This window comes from Poecilia latipinna, unplaced genomic scaffold (assembly GCF_001443285.1).
Source record: "Poecilia latipinna isolate Pla-1442-1.1 unplaced genomic scaffold, P_latipinna-1.0 Scaffold15, whole genome shotgun sequence".
In the NCBI taxonomy this organism is placed as follows: domain Eukaryota; kingdom Metazoa; phylum Chordata; class Actinopteri; order Cyprinodontiformes; family Poeciliidae; genus Poecilia; species Poecilia latipinna.
In genome coordinates, this window is record NW_015112631.1 from 1 (window position 1) to 15149 (window position 15149).

Sequence of the window (15149 nt, forward strand, 5' to 3'; positions counted from 1 at the left end):
ATGTTTGTTTTTGATTCAGTGGGTAGAAAATCCAGAGATTTTACTCAAATAAGAGTGAAAATACTTCATATTAAAATTACTCAAGTAAAAGCAGAAACTACAGTGTAGTAAAAATACTCTTAAAAGTACTTTTTTCAAAGACGTTACTCAAGTAAATGTAATTGAATAAATATAACAGTGATTTTTCTTTTACATTAGTAGAATTTAGACAATGATTGGAGCATATTTGTAATGAAAACATTGTTAGTGAATCTTTAATTCTTCCATTTGCATCTGAATAATTATCGACCCCCAACTTCCTGTTCCTATTTCTCTTTATTTGGAAATTAATTTAACATGCTGCTTGTTCACTGCAAGACGTCTATAAATCCTGATCATTGGGTTTATATACGTTTTGTTTTATGCCAGTTCTTTTTACCTGCTCTCTGACTCCTTCCCTCCCTTCCCGTTTTGCTTCCTGCCAAGCAGGCAGTCGATTTGGACAAATGGGTATGTCTGTTAACATGTTTTACTTCCTGTGTGTCCCAACTGACTCGACACTTGTCCTCGTTCCTGTCCTGTTGGTTGAAATAATGTTGTACATATTGATTAATTTATGTTTCCCTGTCATGCACACAGCTGGTGGTTTTTTCCTGTTTAACTGAGTACTTTTACTCTGCTCTGGTGTTCATTGATGCTATGTAAAGTTTTGATGTTACCTAATACCTGCAGCCCAGTGTGTCTCAGTGTATCTGCCATTTTCATTTCATGCAGAGGTTTCCCCAGCCTCTCAGTTTGCAGCATTGTTATTTGTTTTTAACGCCATCAGGCAGATTTCCTCTGTTTATTCATGAAGTGATTTTAAAGACAGAATCCTAAGTAACCTATTTAGCAGGGGAAAAAAGTTGATTTGAAGTGAGTTTCACTTTCTTCCTGAAGCCGGAGTTTCATGAAGAGCAGGAGTATTTAAAGCGACAGAGACCTAATTTTTTGGATTCAAGGATATATATTTTTATTTTATTGTCATACATTTGCATGTTTGTGATACAAAATTTGGACTTCAAGAAGCCAAATAAGTAATAAATATATGAAGAGTATAAGTATATTGCACATTGCGTCGCTGGAGGGGCAAAAGACGATTCTTTTACATGCCATCAATAGCCGTGCTGCTGCAGTAGAACAAATATGTTAATTAAATCAAACCTGGAGATGTAGGTGTTATTAGTTTAGTGCAGAAAAGGGGAAATTAACGCAGAACTTTTGAAGAATAACTCAAAACCACTCGTATTCTTTTTTCTCGCTCATTTGTGTCGGCTAAGCCACACACAGAGTCATCACCATGGCAACTGACTGACAACACCAAATGTATGAGGATTCAATGCTAAAAAACACTCAAACATTTCCCACACAAAGAACAGAATATTCAGTCTGTTACAGTTTTATATTTTTAGACTTAGTTTATTTTGCGATTATTAAGATTAGCTACCGCTGCTATTAGCTAAGCTAACACTGCGGTGGTTGATTAGCTAATTGAAACACCTGCTCTATTGATGATCTGTTGGTGTGTAGCTTGCCTTTTTTTCTAACTAAATCAAACACACCAAATTCTGCAGCACATTTACTAGTTAAGATTGTCATAGTCAAGCTAGCATAACTGACCTGCTTTCCTCTCCCTCACTATTTTTTCCTGACCTTATCTAGTTGTCAATTAGTGGAAGAGCACTGCATACCTTTTTCTTTTATATATCATGTGTACATGTAAGAATTTAAAGTGTTATGTTAAAAACTTAACAGCTAAAATCAGTGCTAGTCATAATCGGCAAGCAGCTTTTTGCTCTCCAGCAGGAAGCTGAGGGTGATGTTACGCTGCAATGTGTATGTGTATATGCATATGTAAATAATATTAAAAATTAATTTTTTTTTACAAAATAATAAAATTAATTAAATTACAAAATAACATTTCTTTTAAGTCATATTCAATACATACAGCTTGTGTTAACATAGTTACTTGATTGTGCTGTTGAATAGCACTTTGTGCCTGGAAAGCACATAATACTGTCCCTTTAGTTATCTGCAGTTGCATGTTGCATAATTATCTCACACAGCAGAAGGAGTTCATTCTCACAAATTAAAAAAAGACTGGCTAGAGGTTTTTATCTGAGACATTTTGTGAGTGTTTGTATTGACAGGCAGGTCAGGCTTCACAGCAGCATGGAGTTGTTCCTGATGACGGGCAGCAGGATTGGAATAGCCTGGCCTGCCGCCCGCCACCGTGTCCCACCTGCCTCCGTCAGAAAAGGAAGAGGAAACTGGACACCCACAGCGCTCTGGACGCGCCCCCTGTTAACTCACAAGCACTCAGGATATCACCCACAACGCCACCACCTCTCCCAACAAACCCAGCGCTAATGCTAACTGGGGTTAATGGTATCATGCTACCACTTTACATACCTGCCCCCAATTTATCCCGTTGGATTATAGCTGTCCACAGGTTTCCTGTCCTGTTGGCTAAACTAAATCGTTATTTGACTTTATCCATTCACAACTGCCACATTAGTTGTTTTTTTTGTGGTTCTGTTTGTGATGGATGTTGAGAACAAACTGTGTGTGAAATACAGGTTTGATGTAAGTTTGTTATTTTAACGATTTTATTTTGAACCTCATCTTTCATGTCTTGATATCCTCTGAAAAAAAAAACAGAGGATAACTTTGTTATTGTGACTGTTCTGTCTTATGTTTGCATGCTTTGAAATGCCCTCGTTTTCTCAAATTTTGTTTTAAAGCAGTAATTGTAGTGGAAAATGCCATATATTTCTCTGTTCCCAGAAGGATTTACCTCGTTATATTTTACATTATTTTCTCCATTAGTGTGATGGTGAAGACCAACAGTAAAAACCTCAATTCGGTTGGTTCATCATGCATCAAATCTCAGTTCCTGGAACCTAATCCTGTAGAAAACCTGAAGAGAAGATAAAACCAGGAGGGATCAAGACTCTGGATAATCAGCCGTATTTTTAACCTGAATGTGTTTTAAAAATAAACCAATGTTTTTTTTCTGTCTTTGTCCCACTCAGTCATCGCAGGGTGGAGGCCATCGCACTTTACTGTACGGTCACGCCATTCTTCTAAGACACCACCACTCGGGCATGGTGAGGCTTTAATCTTACCCTTATGGACGAGTGATGCTAATTGGCTACATAATTATTTTGCTATGAATACAGTTGAAAATGGTTTATGAACACAACAAATGCTGGTTGACGTATTTGCCTCGTGTGCTTAGGATAATATTAGATGTGTTTTGATGCCATCTAGTGGTCAGAGGGTGAACTACACGTGGTACAGGTTAAGTGTGCAGACGTAGAATTTTGCTAATAAACCCAGTTAATTTTAACCCTGAAGTAATTTGGGTAAAAAATAATATTTACACTTATGAATGTCTTCTACAACTGATTTAGTAGAATACACAACCTGTGACAAAAATTCTAAAAAGTTTTAGGTATGAAGCTTTTTAGCGACACTAGACAAATAAGGAATGGCAACAAGTAATACTGGCATTAATAAACAATATGCGCATTTTAGGAATAATTGTTGAAATTATAAATTTCTTGCATCTGTTTTGATTATAATACATGCAAGAATTCAGATTCCCAAAATATTACATAAATACAAATCCTAATAGAATATTTTTTATATTGTGAAATGGAGATTAAAAGCTTGTAGGACAGTAAATTAAAAAGTAAATGTGCTAGTACTATATATGAAACACTGGGTTGAAAACAAATTGTAGAAAAGTTGTTAAAATTCAGATTCTAATATTGATTTCATTTAGCAAAAAATGGGCTAGAAACAAGAAAGGAAGTTTGTATTTAAAACAGTAAGAATGACAAGTAAATGGTTGGTCAAAAACATTTTGACTCAGTTTCAACTTTTATTTGAGCATTAGTAACACTCATAAAATAAACACACTGAGATTGAAAGTTTTACTCCTTAGGTGCCTAGGGTATCTAATTAGCATCATACCTAGATTTACACTAATCACAGTGTTATAATTAATAATCTCTCAGTTGATTGACAGCATAAACACAAGTAATGAATTTTTTTGTACAATAGGATATAAAATCAGGGATTAATAGTGTAAGTTTCTGTCAGATCCGGGCTAAGCTAATGTTTTTTTTTTTTCAGTATCTGAGCTGTTTGACTACGTCTCGATCCCTCACTGACAAGCTGGCCTTCGATGTGGGCTTGCAAGAAGATTCCATTGGTAATACATTGCTATAAATGCTGTTTAAATCAGTTTTCTAGATATTTTGTGACAAACCGTTCCCACATAAATCACCTGTTGGACTGCGCTCTCTCTGCAGGTGAGGCGTGTTGGTGGACAATTCATCCAGCCTCCAAACAGAGGTCAGAAGGTGAAAAGGTCAGGGTGGGTGACGACCTCATTCTTGTCAGCGTGTCGTCTGAGAGATACCTGGTGAGGGTCATTGTGGTTTTTATTCTCCGTCTTTTGCTTCACCAAACTGATTCTCTGTCTGACCTTTGTCCTCAGCATCTGTCCTACGCCAGCGGAGATCTGATGGTCGACGCCTCCTTCATGCAAACTCTGTGGAACATGAACCCCATTAGCTCAGGATGTGAATTAGCTGAGGGTAAAAACCGTCACTCAGATTTTTCCAACACATCTGGCAGAATGAGTAGAAGCAGGAAAAACCAATAAGTAAATCAAATCAGGGTTTCTCCCAGAAAACTTGCTAAACCCGATGATAGAGCTCAGCAAGTTGTCCTGCGGCCTTCTATGTTTTTGAGTTAAAAAATGTTTAAACTTCGCAATAATTGTCTGTTTTGTGTTGGTTTATAACATAAAATACCTATAAGATTCAATTATGGTTGAAATGCTTAAAAGTTCTCCTGTAGAAAACACATAAATATTAATGCAGCTTGTTTCGTAGTAAACAGATTTACCTTGAGTTAATATTACATTTGTGCTATAGGAAGACATTATTAATACATAAACACCAACTATTAAGTCTTAAACAAGACAAACTTAATGAAAATACAGTTAAAATTAATATAAATTTTGCAATTCATTTGTTTCATCCTACTTAACGTTTTTTATCCTTGATCTGTGACTTGTCACTTGATTCACTGAAGTTGTTAGCATGTAAACTGGTAAAAGACAAGCTGTGGTTGTGGAGTTCAGGTGAATATAAATATGTCCACATATGTTGCCATTGTGCTTCCAACCCTTTCACCAAACAGACTCTGCAACCCGCCTCTGCTTTCTGTTACCGGCGTATAAAAAACCCTATAATAAATAAGCAAATAACGCTTAGCCTGCCAGGGCCACAAATAAAGCCTGGTGGCCCGCCAGGCTTACACTGCACTGGGGGAAACCCTGCAAATAATATGTATTTATATCTTAGGGTGCATTCACCAGTTTAATCAAATTCCATTTCATTAGCCTAGAAAGTCTGTTAAACGTGCAATCGAACTCTAAAACCTAGATCTAAGTTTGGTTAAAGTGAACTGCAGTTCGGATGCATATGTGAACGCCAAATGAACCGGAGACCAGTATAAAAACAGGAAGTGGATTATAGAGCAGGGCATTCTGGGTAAATCCAACCAAAACAAACAAGCATTTAGTGCTAAAGGGAGAAATGGGTCTTAGTTGTTTTGTTTTTTTACCAAAGACAAAGAAAAATCCTACAAAATTTTATGCTAGTCCATTTTTGTTTACATTTTGTAAAGAAGCGATGCCTTCTTCAGCGGTTTTCATGTCTGTGGTTCTTGGTGCAGCGCCTCCGCAGGCGAGGAGGGGAACAGGTTTTTCGAATAGTTTGGTTTGTTTGACCCAGTGCAGTGAGAAAGCAAACTGCAGTAGCTGAAAATGTAACAAATGTTGCAGTTTTGGTCCCAAATCGAACCGAGTCTAACAGACTGAGGTTTGAAAACACCTTTCCATACGTTATATTTCTTCAGATAAGTCCATGAATATGTGGGCTGGACTGTAATTAGTGTTATTTTGTCAACTGTTTGGGGTTTTATTGCTAAGATTGAGAAGTTTATACTCTCTTACACATCAGAAGTAAACACTGATGTGGAGTTCATCAGGGTTCTGTGTTGGGGCCAGATCTGCTCTTGCTAAATTAAATGTCTGAGTGCATTTATACAGATTTTTAAACATCTCTACATTAAATCAGTAAATGTAAAACTAAAAAATAATCTTTAATAAACATTGTAAAAGGGAAAACCATGAATTTATTAATCGAACAACAAATGAACGATTTAGGCTCATATTCTGAGTCATACTCATAGTCAGATGATTCTTTAGACTCTTTCCGAACAACAGATTCAAAGCCAACAGGCTAATTGTGGGTGTTTGTTGGTTGTTCCAGGATATCTGACGGGGGGTCACGTCCTCAGGCTGTTCCACGGCCACATGGACGAGTGTCTGGCCATCCCTACGCCAGAGGAAGGAGAGGAGAAACGCAGGTGAGCAGAAGTGAAACCAGCAGGTGTTGTGAAGTGTGACGCTTCCAGCGCGTAACGTTTCTGCGGTCGCTCTGCTGCAGGACGGCTCACTACGAAGGCGGTGCAGTGTGCAGCCAGGCTCGGTCCCTTTGGAGGCTGGAGCCGCTCAGAATCAGGTGACGTCATGAGAATCGCAGCTCTGCAATGATTGGTTACGTGGAGCAGGTGTGTCCTGGTGACACATCCTGCTTGATTTTGACAAGGCTACATTAGCAGTGGGCAAAAAATTATATTTCATTTAAATACCTTTATAACAATATCACAAACAATTTTCTTGGGATTTGGCTGAACAAATGTGTAACTTTATGAACAGACACTAGAATAAAAAATATGAATTTATACTGATTTCATAAATCAGTATAAGTGATAGATTTTGTATAAATATATCCAAAATACATATATTTTGAATATTTGTATTATGTATGTATATTAGATAGTTGTTGGCCAAAATTAGTTTGCATTTATATTTACATTATATATAAATATTTATATTTATACAAACATATACAAAATCACACGATATATTCTGTCAATATTAATTCCTTAATATTGATGAAAAAGTTAAAATTTTATTGGTAGCTTATTTCAGTTATAACATGGAAAAATGTGTTGTTATAAGTGAATTTATTTATTTTTAGCTAGAGCTTATTCATTAACATTAAAGAATTATTAACTTAAAACCAGGTCCTATTTCTTGCTGAAATTTTTACCAGTAAGTTCTTATTTTAAGTGAACTAAGATATTTGCACTAGAAACTAAACCAAGCATACTTGGTATTTCTGTTTGTATAGATGTCATCACTGTAGAAGAGAACTAAAAACACGTTTTTAAACTCGTTAAAAACCATCTTGGGATCATAATTTTGACATTACTGCAGCATTTTATTATCTTTTAAATGATTTTTCAAACACAAATGTCAGTTTTATTTGGTCAGGCCTCTCAGCGTGTTCTGGTTAAGTTCTGGTTTCTGTTTGCTGTCTGCAGTTGGAGCGGCAGCCACATGAAATGGGGCGTGTCTTTCCGTATTCGTCACATCACCACGGGTCGGTACCTATGTCTGGATGACGACAAGGTCCTGATGGTGGTGGACCCGGAGAAGGCAAACACCAAAATGTCTGCATTCTGCTTTCGTATCTCAAAGGTCGGATTAAGTTGGGTTTTGTTTGGACATCTTCCTCACCAGTTTGTTTTCTCTCTGGCCGCTCTGATTGTTAGTTTCTGTCCCTGAGCAGGAGAAGGTGGACGTGTCTCAGAAACGGGACGTTGAGGGAATGGGGATTCCTGAGATAAAGTACGGCGAGTCCATGTGTTTCGTTCAGCATGTGTCCACAGGACTGTGGCTGACGTACGCCGCCCTGGACGCTAAGGCCGCTCGGCTAGGAACCATGAAGAGAAGGGTGAGAACTACTCCAACATGTCTGACCAGCAGCGTTTTGATGGAGGGCTCAAAATTTTAAAATGTTGAAGAATAGAGGGACGTTATGGCGCCATATTTAGATTCTGCAAATCTGATTGTAACACGTTTTCTAAACTGTGAACTGAATTACAAATAATAACATGTATATACTGTCAAACGCGTGTTTTTTCCAGCAGCACATAAAGAGATTAAACCGACGGAACAAATTTGCTGGAATTCCATTTGTGTTGCTAGGTAACCAGGGTTGGGCTAGCCGGGGTTGCTAGGTAACGGGGAAGTGCCTCATGGTTATGACTCAGTAATCTGAAGGTTTGGCAACAGTTTATTGTCTTATTAACTTATTTCCATAAAATTTTCTGGGTGGTTTTGTTTAATGTTTCTAGAAGCAGTTTGGACCCAAATGGACGTTCAAAACAAAGAGAAACGGTGAATTTTAGCTGCTAAGTTATTGTGTTGTCTGTGTTTTCAGGTCATTCTGCATCAGGAAGGACACATGGACGACGCTCTAACTGTGTCCCGCTCCCAAACCGAGGAGTCTCAGGCTGCTCGGATGATTTACAGCACCACAGGACTCTTCAGGCAGTTCATCAAGTACGTTCACATGTCCTACAACTCAAATATGTGGAATAAAAATTAATTCCTCTAGTCAGGAGGATACGGGACTTTAGTTTGGATGTGACTTTTATTTGCTGTCCTGCAGGGGACTGGACTCTCTGAGTGGGAAGAACAAGTCTCCAGGGTCGGTGTCGCTTCCCCTGGAAGGAGTCATCCTCTCTCTCCAGGATCTCATCTTCTACTTCCGTCCACCGGAGGAGGAACTGGAGCACGAGGAGAAGCAGACCAAGCTGCGCTCGCTACGCAACCGGCAAAACCTCTTCCAAGAGGAGGTAGGAGCCAAGCCGCATTTAAAGGGCAGCTAAGCCCAGTGTGAAAGCAAAGCCCCGCCCCCTGGCAAACAGAAAGGTTACTACAAAGTGGGCAGAGCCAAGAGACACAGAGGGGCGTGGCCAACAGGTCAGTTAGGACAGGGTTTCGGACTGGACAAAACATATTCACTAAATTTTTTCATTCTTACACTGCAAAAGCACCAAATTTTACAAAGTATTTTTGATAAAGTTTTTAGTGAAAATAACATGAAATAAGACAAAAATGACTGAAAAGTAACTTTTCAACCAGCTTTTTAGAGTTCTGCTTTGGTTGCTAGGTAACGGGGCTGGGCTCAAGTGGGGTTGCTAGGTAACGGGACAGTGCCTCGTGGTTACAACTTATTAATGAAGAAATATTTGAAACAGCTCATTTTCCAAATACCAAACACATTAACTTATTGCCAGAAAACGACCTGGTGGTTTATTTAAGTTTTTAAATACTTCAGCTGCTTTTAGAAGCAGTGGAGACTCAAATGGAAGTACAAAAATGTGAAAAAAAGTGATTTTTCCTTATAGGCCCACACTAAATCCACTTGGTCTCCATATTTGTCGACTCTTTCTTTCAAAACACCTGCCAGGGTGCCGCTGTAAACTATAGGAAAATTTGACGTAGGGAAGACAACACTGAGACGCTTTTAGGCAAAATATCGCAGAACTAAACAAATTTACATTTTCAGACTTTTCTGAATTATCTCAATATTTCATTTTCTAAACTTCGCCCAACAACAAAAATGACAGCTGCATCACTTTTGTTTGACTCTAGGGAATGATCACCATAGTGTTGGAGTGCATCGACCGGCTGAATGTCTACAACACCGCTGCTCACTTCTCTGAATTTGCCGGCGAAGAGGCGGCCGAGTCCTGGAAGGAGATCGTCAACCTCCTTTATGAGCTGCTGGGTGAAGAAATAAACCTGAAACTCAGGAAATTCACAGAGTAATACCTCTGTTAGACAAATGATCAGGATTACTCTTTGTTTTTCCACCTCACAGCTTCTCTTATCAGAGGGAATCGTTCGAATTGTGCGTTGTTCTGTGACAATCTGGACTGGCTGGTCAGCAAACTGGATCGTCTGGAGGCTTCCTCCGGTAAGCTACTGGAAAGATTCATTAATGTTTATTAGTGGTAGGAATTTAAAAATATTTAATAACGCAGGGTCTGTATTCAATCAGTTGCAATTAATTGCAACAAAATAAGCAACATTTTTTAATTCAAAAACCCTTTTTGCTGCTAAGTTGTTGAATAAATACATATGAGCTGAAAAACAAATTATTTAATGTTTTTAATTATTTAAATATCACTCAGCTTTAGAAATGTGAACTGTGGATGCTAACATTAGCATTAGGGACCTCTGTGCTAGCTGGAGCAAGTTTAGCATTGAAATGCTAATTTAGGCTTGAGTAGCTTTGCTAATAGGCTAACTCCTTTTAGCACAACTTTAACACAACAATAGTATTTTCCAGCGTCATGTCAGATTGTTCTTAGAAGCAGAAATTAACACGCAGTGAACCAAGAGAAACTGTTTTTTCGTCTATCGCTGATGTTTGGATGTTGTTGTGTGTCAGATTTACGGTTGTACTGGAAACGTGTAAATAAGGTTCCAGCCAGAACTTTCTATGTCCAAAAAAGAGATTAATTAAAATGAATGCAAAAATTATCAAAATTAATGTGTCAAAGTCCAGGCCATAATTTTATGCTACATTTAGTTTTCTTCCTGCTATTTTCTTTGTAAATTTTCTGGCGTTTTTCTATAGTTTTTTGGAATATCCTCCATTGTTAAATGTTAAAATCCTCCATTGTTTGCATTCAGGAATCCTGGAGGTGCTGTACTGCGTCCTGATTGAAAGTCCAGAAGTTCTGAACATCATCCAGGAGAACCACATAAAGTCCATCATCTCTCTGCTCGACAAGCACGGAAGGAACCACAAGGTCCGCATTTGGCCTGTGGAATATAATCATGATTTAAATTCTGTTTTTGATCTTAAAAACTTGAAGGTGGTTCTAACCTGTTTGTTCCTTTAGGTTCTGGACGTCCTGCGCTCTCTGTGTGTGTGTAACGGTGTTGCTGTGAGGTCCAACCAGAACCTCATCACAGAAAACCTGCTGCCAGGTCGAGACCTCCTGCTGCAAACCAACATTGTCAATTATGCCACCAGGTCTGAAAATGGCATCTTATGCTAATGCTAATTTATTTTGTCATTTATTTTTTATTAAGCCTCTGAAGCACCCAGAAATGTGATCAAATTGTGTCTGATGGCAGCAAAGGGGCTAAAATCCTTTTTAAAACATGTTTTTGTGTTCATTTGTTCAGACAGTGGCTGGAACTGTTACCTAAAATGCTAGCAGCGCTAACACTAAAGCACTTATTATTAGTCCCGCTAATGCTAACATGCAGCGCTAAACCAACACAGTGTTTAGCAGGAGCTAATGCTAAAGACCTAACTTCTACTCAAACTTTATCCGCTCATGAAAGACTACAAACCAATAAGGCCCTTCGATATCGTACTGATGTATATGAAAATAGATGAAAATAAACATCGGACTTCCTGAAGGATTCTTAATAACGAAACACCCAAGTAAATTAGCGGTTTAGAATTGATCCGGAAAAATTCATTTAGTGGAAGTTAAATGTGTTAAAGTTTTCAAAGCTGGCCAAATTAGAGCATAGAGTTTACCTGGAAAAATTAATTTATGGCATGCTAGGTGTGTTAAACATTTTCAAAGCTAGCAAAAGTGACTCCATTAGCATTTGCCTGGAAAAATGCAGGTGAAGCTAGTTCTCTAAATGTTTTCAAAGTTAGGAAAATCGCTAAACAAAAATCTGCCATTATTGCATTAGAGGATGTTTGTTTCGTGTTGACACGATTCATCTGTTGAGTTAGCTGTGATTTTAGGCTTAAATCAGATTTAAAATGTGTCTGGAAAAGCTCCTGAAAAACCCCCAGCTACAATTCAAAGAGATGCTAGCTCAGTAACTGTTGTAATTTTGCTCCTGTCTCAGTGTGAGGCCAAACATCTTCCTGGGCACCTGTGAGGGCTCCACGCAGTACAAGAAGTGGTACTACGAGATGATTGTGGACTACGTGGAGTCCTTTGTGACGGCGCAGGCCACCCACCTGCGCGTGGGCTGGGCCATGACGGAGGGCTACAGCCCCTACCCTGGAGGAGGCGAGGGCTGGGGGGGAAACGGGGTGGGAGACGACCTCTACTCCTACGGCTTCGATGGGCTGCACTTATGGTCAGGTAGGAGGTTTATTCATTTATTTTACCCGTTTTGGTTGTTACAATGTCAGGTATTTACACAGACTGAATGAATTCAAGAGGATTCTTAATTTATTAAAATAAAGTCACAAAATGTTTCCAAAAAATTATCAATTTGGCCCAAAATAGATTTCAACTCATGTAAAGAGCCTGTTGCAATAAGCAATAAATCAATTAATCGCATGATAAATTAAAATGAGTCCAGTAATTTTAATTTGCGTGATTATTTTCTTTTTCTACAAAAAACTGGACAATAAAAGAAATCAGTCTGGTGTTTTGGTCTCAACTAGCAATTTTTCATAATTCATTTTATTTGTTGTTTTGTTTACCTTGAATATTTAAAATGTTTTCCAGTTGTAGTATTAAATGTTCGTTAGAATTTAAAGTTGATTGATCTTTAAAGATTTAATCTTAACCACTGTATTGCTTGAAAATTGTCTCAAAACAACAATTTTATCATTTATTACAATAACTTTTGGGACAATTTATCTGGCCTATAAATAAAAAATAACAAATTAATATTCAGAAACTTAAATGACGAGCAAATACTGGTCATAATAATAAGTAATTTTTAAATAAAACACACTATTTGAGCAGAACTAGCTGGCCTAAGCAGATGAAAAACTAAACAAATAGCAAACTAATTTACAAACAAATGGTATTAGGACCAGATAAGGAGAACAAAACCAGTTTGGACTTTTATTTATTCACTCCAGCTGCAACTTTAAAGGAAACTGGCAACTCAAAAAACAAAAGGAAATTAATCTGTTGCAATATATTAACCAAAATATAGTAAACTGACAAATAACCGAGGGTGGGCAGAGTTCTTTGTAAGAGTAGCAACACTACTTTAACATGTTTTTACTCAAGTAAAAGTAAAAAAGTATTTCGTAAACCGTCTACTGGAGAACCTAGAAACTATTTATCAATTATTTAATATTTAAAAATCACACCCTCAGACGTAAATATAAAGTTATGTGGAAATTTTGGTATGTTAAGAATCAAAATGACCATAATTCATATAAGTAACAAAAAATAACAAAATCAGGCAAAATAAATATTTTCTAAATCAGTTTCTTTCAGTATAAAACTTCAGAAACTTTGACAGAAACTGCAGGTGTTTGTCTGAGTCGGTGAGTTTTGGTTAAAACATGTTTTCATTTTTTTCATTCATTAAAATTTCTGGGTAGAAAATCCACAAATTTTACTCAAGAGTAGAAATACCTCATAATAAAATTACTCAAAGTACATTGTAGTAAAATTACTTCTAAAAATACTTTTTTTTTCTTTCAAAAAAGTTACTCAAGTAAATGTAATTGAGTAAATGTAACTAGTTACTACTGATAACATTATTTAACGTTAAGAGAATAAAAACAATTAGAAGCTGTCCAGTTTTTTTTTTTTTTGCTCTAGTGGCCTTTATTTGATAGTTAATTGACAGGAAAGTGGGTAATGAGAGAAGGGGGAAGACATGCAGCAAAGGTCACCAAGGCCGGGAATCGAACCTGCGACAGCTGCGTCGAGGACTGAGGCCTCCATATGTGGGTTGTGCTTAACCCCTGCGCCACCACAGCACGCCCGAAAGTTAACCACTGATCTTCAGCTCAGCTGTGACTCCTCAGTGTCGGCGCTGCTGCAGGTGTCGTTGACTCTTGGCTGTGTTGTGCAGGTACGGTGGCCCGCCAGGTGGCGTCGCCCAGCGCTCACACTCTGGCGGCGGACGACGTCGTCAGCTGCTGCCTGGATCTGAGCGTGCCCAGTATCTCGTTCCGCATCAACGGCCATCCGGTTCAGGGCATGTTCGAGAACTTCAACGTGGACGGCCTCTTCTTCCCGGTCATCAGCTTCTCCGCTGGAGTCAAGTCAGTTCAGATCATCCATGGTTTATGATCCTCTGATGTCTGATTGAGTTAAATAAAGTGTCTTTTTTCTAACTAATTCACTTTTTAATGGGGAAATTCTGAGGCAATGCAGAGGTGATGTTTCATCATTTAATCCAGTTTTTCTCCTTTGCTGGAGTTTACATAGAAAACTGCAGAGGTTATTTACATTTTCTGTCATTAACTGAGATGTTTTTTGAGTTAAAAAGTGTTTAAAGTTGACAGGAAATTTGAAAATGTAACTTGATAATTATGTGTTATTTGAAAACTGGAAGATTAATACCTGAACAAAAGCAGACACTACAAAGAACCTAAAATAAATAAACAGTGCTTAGCCTGGCAGCCTGCCAGGCTTATAAAGCACAGAGGGAAACCCTGAAACTTCGTTGTATTTCACTGGACTTTTATGTGACACCCAGTGGTGTCCAAAGTGCGGTTCGGGGGCCGTTTGTGGCCTTTCGGAGTGATTTTTTGTGGCCCACATTCACAATACAAAAATGGAGCAAATTTGATTTTCCAACATGAGGATGGAGATTGATGCAGAAAAATACAATTTTCAGAAAAGATACCGATAAATTCACATCAACATTTGTTAGAAATGTTTCCCACTTTTACTTTATGGTCACAGAAATTAGGAATGTTGGTTTTGAATCATTGCTGGGATTTTTTTGTCCCTTTTAAACAAGCTAGAAGAGTCTTCATTAATGTCTGAGTTTAAAAAAGCCGAGTCCATCTTCTGTTTGTGTGACCTCAGAGTTCGGTTCCTCCTCGGTGGTCGACACGGAGACTTTAAGTTCATGCCGCCGCCAGGCTACGCGCCGTGTTACGAGGCCCTGCTGCCCAGGGAGAGGATGCGCATCGAACACATCAAGGAGTACAAGCACGACTTCGACGGTGTGCGCAACCTTCTGGGTCCCACACAGTCCCTCACCCACACCTCCTTCACCCCCTGCCCAGTGGACACGGTGCAGGTACTGCTGTTGGGTCAGGACGCAGCAGCATCTACCAGTTTTCTGTTGTCTGATTGCTGGTTTTCCTGCTTAGATCGTGCTGCCGCCACATCTGGAGCGCATCAGGGAGAAGCTGGCAGAGAACATCCATGAGCTTTGGGCCGTGACTCGCATTGAGCAGGGATGGACCTATGGCAGCGTGAGT

General features: G+C 38.5%; 1 protein-coding gene and 1 long non-coding RNA gene across 6 annotated transcripts in view; one reads left to right on the forward strand and one right to left on the reverse strand.

Annotated features, from left to right (window-relative positions):
* The first annotated feature begins 477 nt into the window (after positions 1–477).
* Positions 478–15149, forward strand: part of LOC106947412 (ryanodine receptor 1-like) — a 103461-nt gene continuing 88789 nt past the window's right edge. For all 5 annotated transcript variants that reach the window (XM_015032429.1, XM_015032412.1, XM_015032418.1 and 2 more), the window contains exons 1-19: positions 478–489; positions 3054–3128; positions 4162–4240; positions 4341–4453; positions 4529–4628; positions 6375–6471; positions 6552–6626; positions 7495–7651; positions 7743–7907; positions 8397–8518; positions 8628–8814; positions 9617–9752; positions 9846–9941; positions 10664–10782; positions 10876–11009; positions 11855–12096; positions 13784–13976; positions 14749–14965; positions 15039–15143. In XM_015032429.1, coding sequence (XP_014887915.1) covers positions 3126–3128; positions 4162–4240; positions 4341–4453; positions 4529–4628; positions 6375–6471; positions 6552–6626; positions 7495–7651; positions 7743–7907; positions 8397–8518; positions 8628–8814; positions 9617–9752; positions 9846–9941; positions 10664–10782; positions 10876–11009; positions 11855–12096; positions 13784–13976; positions 14749–14965; positions 15039–15143 — 2340 coding nt within the window. In that variant the 5' untranslated portion in view covers positions 478–489; positions 3054–3125. The remainder of the gene's footprint in view (positions 490–3053; positions 3129–4161; positions 4241–4340; positions 4454–4528; positions 4629–6374; positions 6472–6551; positions 6627–7494; positions 7652–7742; positions 7908–8396; positions 8519–8627; positions 8815–9616; positions 9753–9845; positions 9942–10663; positions 10783–10875; positions 11010–11854; positions 12097–13783; positions 13977–14748; positions 14966–15038; positions 15144–15149) is intronic.
* On the reverse strand, positions 483–1796 carry LOC106947469 (uncharacterized). Its single transcript, XR_001424997.1, has 3 exons — positions 1639–1796; positions 699–863; positions 483–557 (listed from the first exon to the last, which is right to left on the reverse strand). It is a non-coding gene; the product is annotated as an uncharacterized LOC106947469 (long non-coding RNA).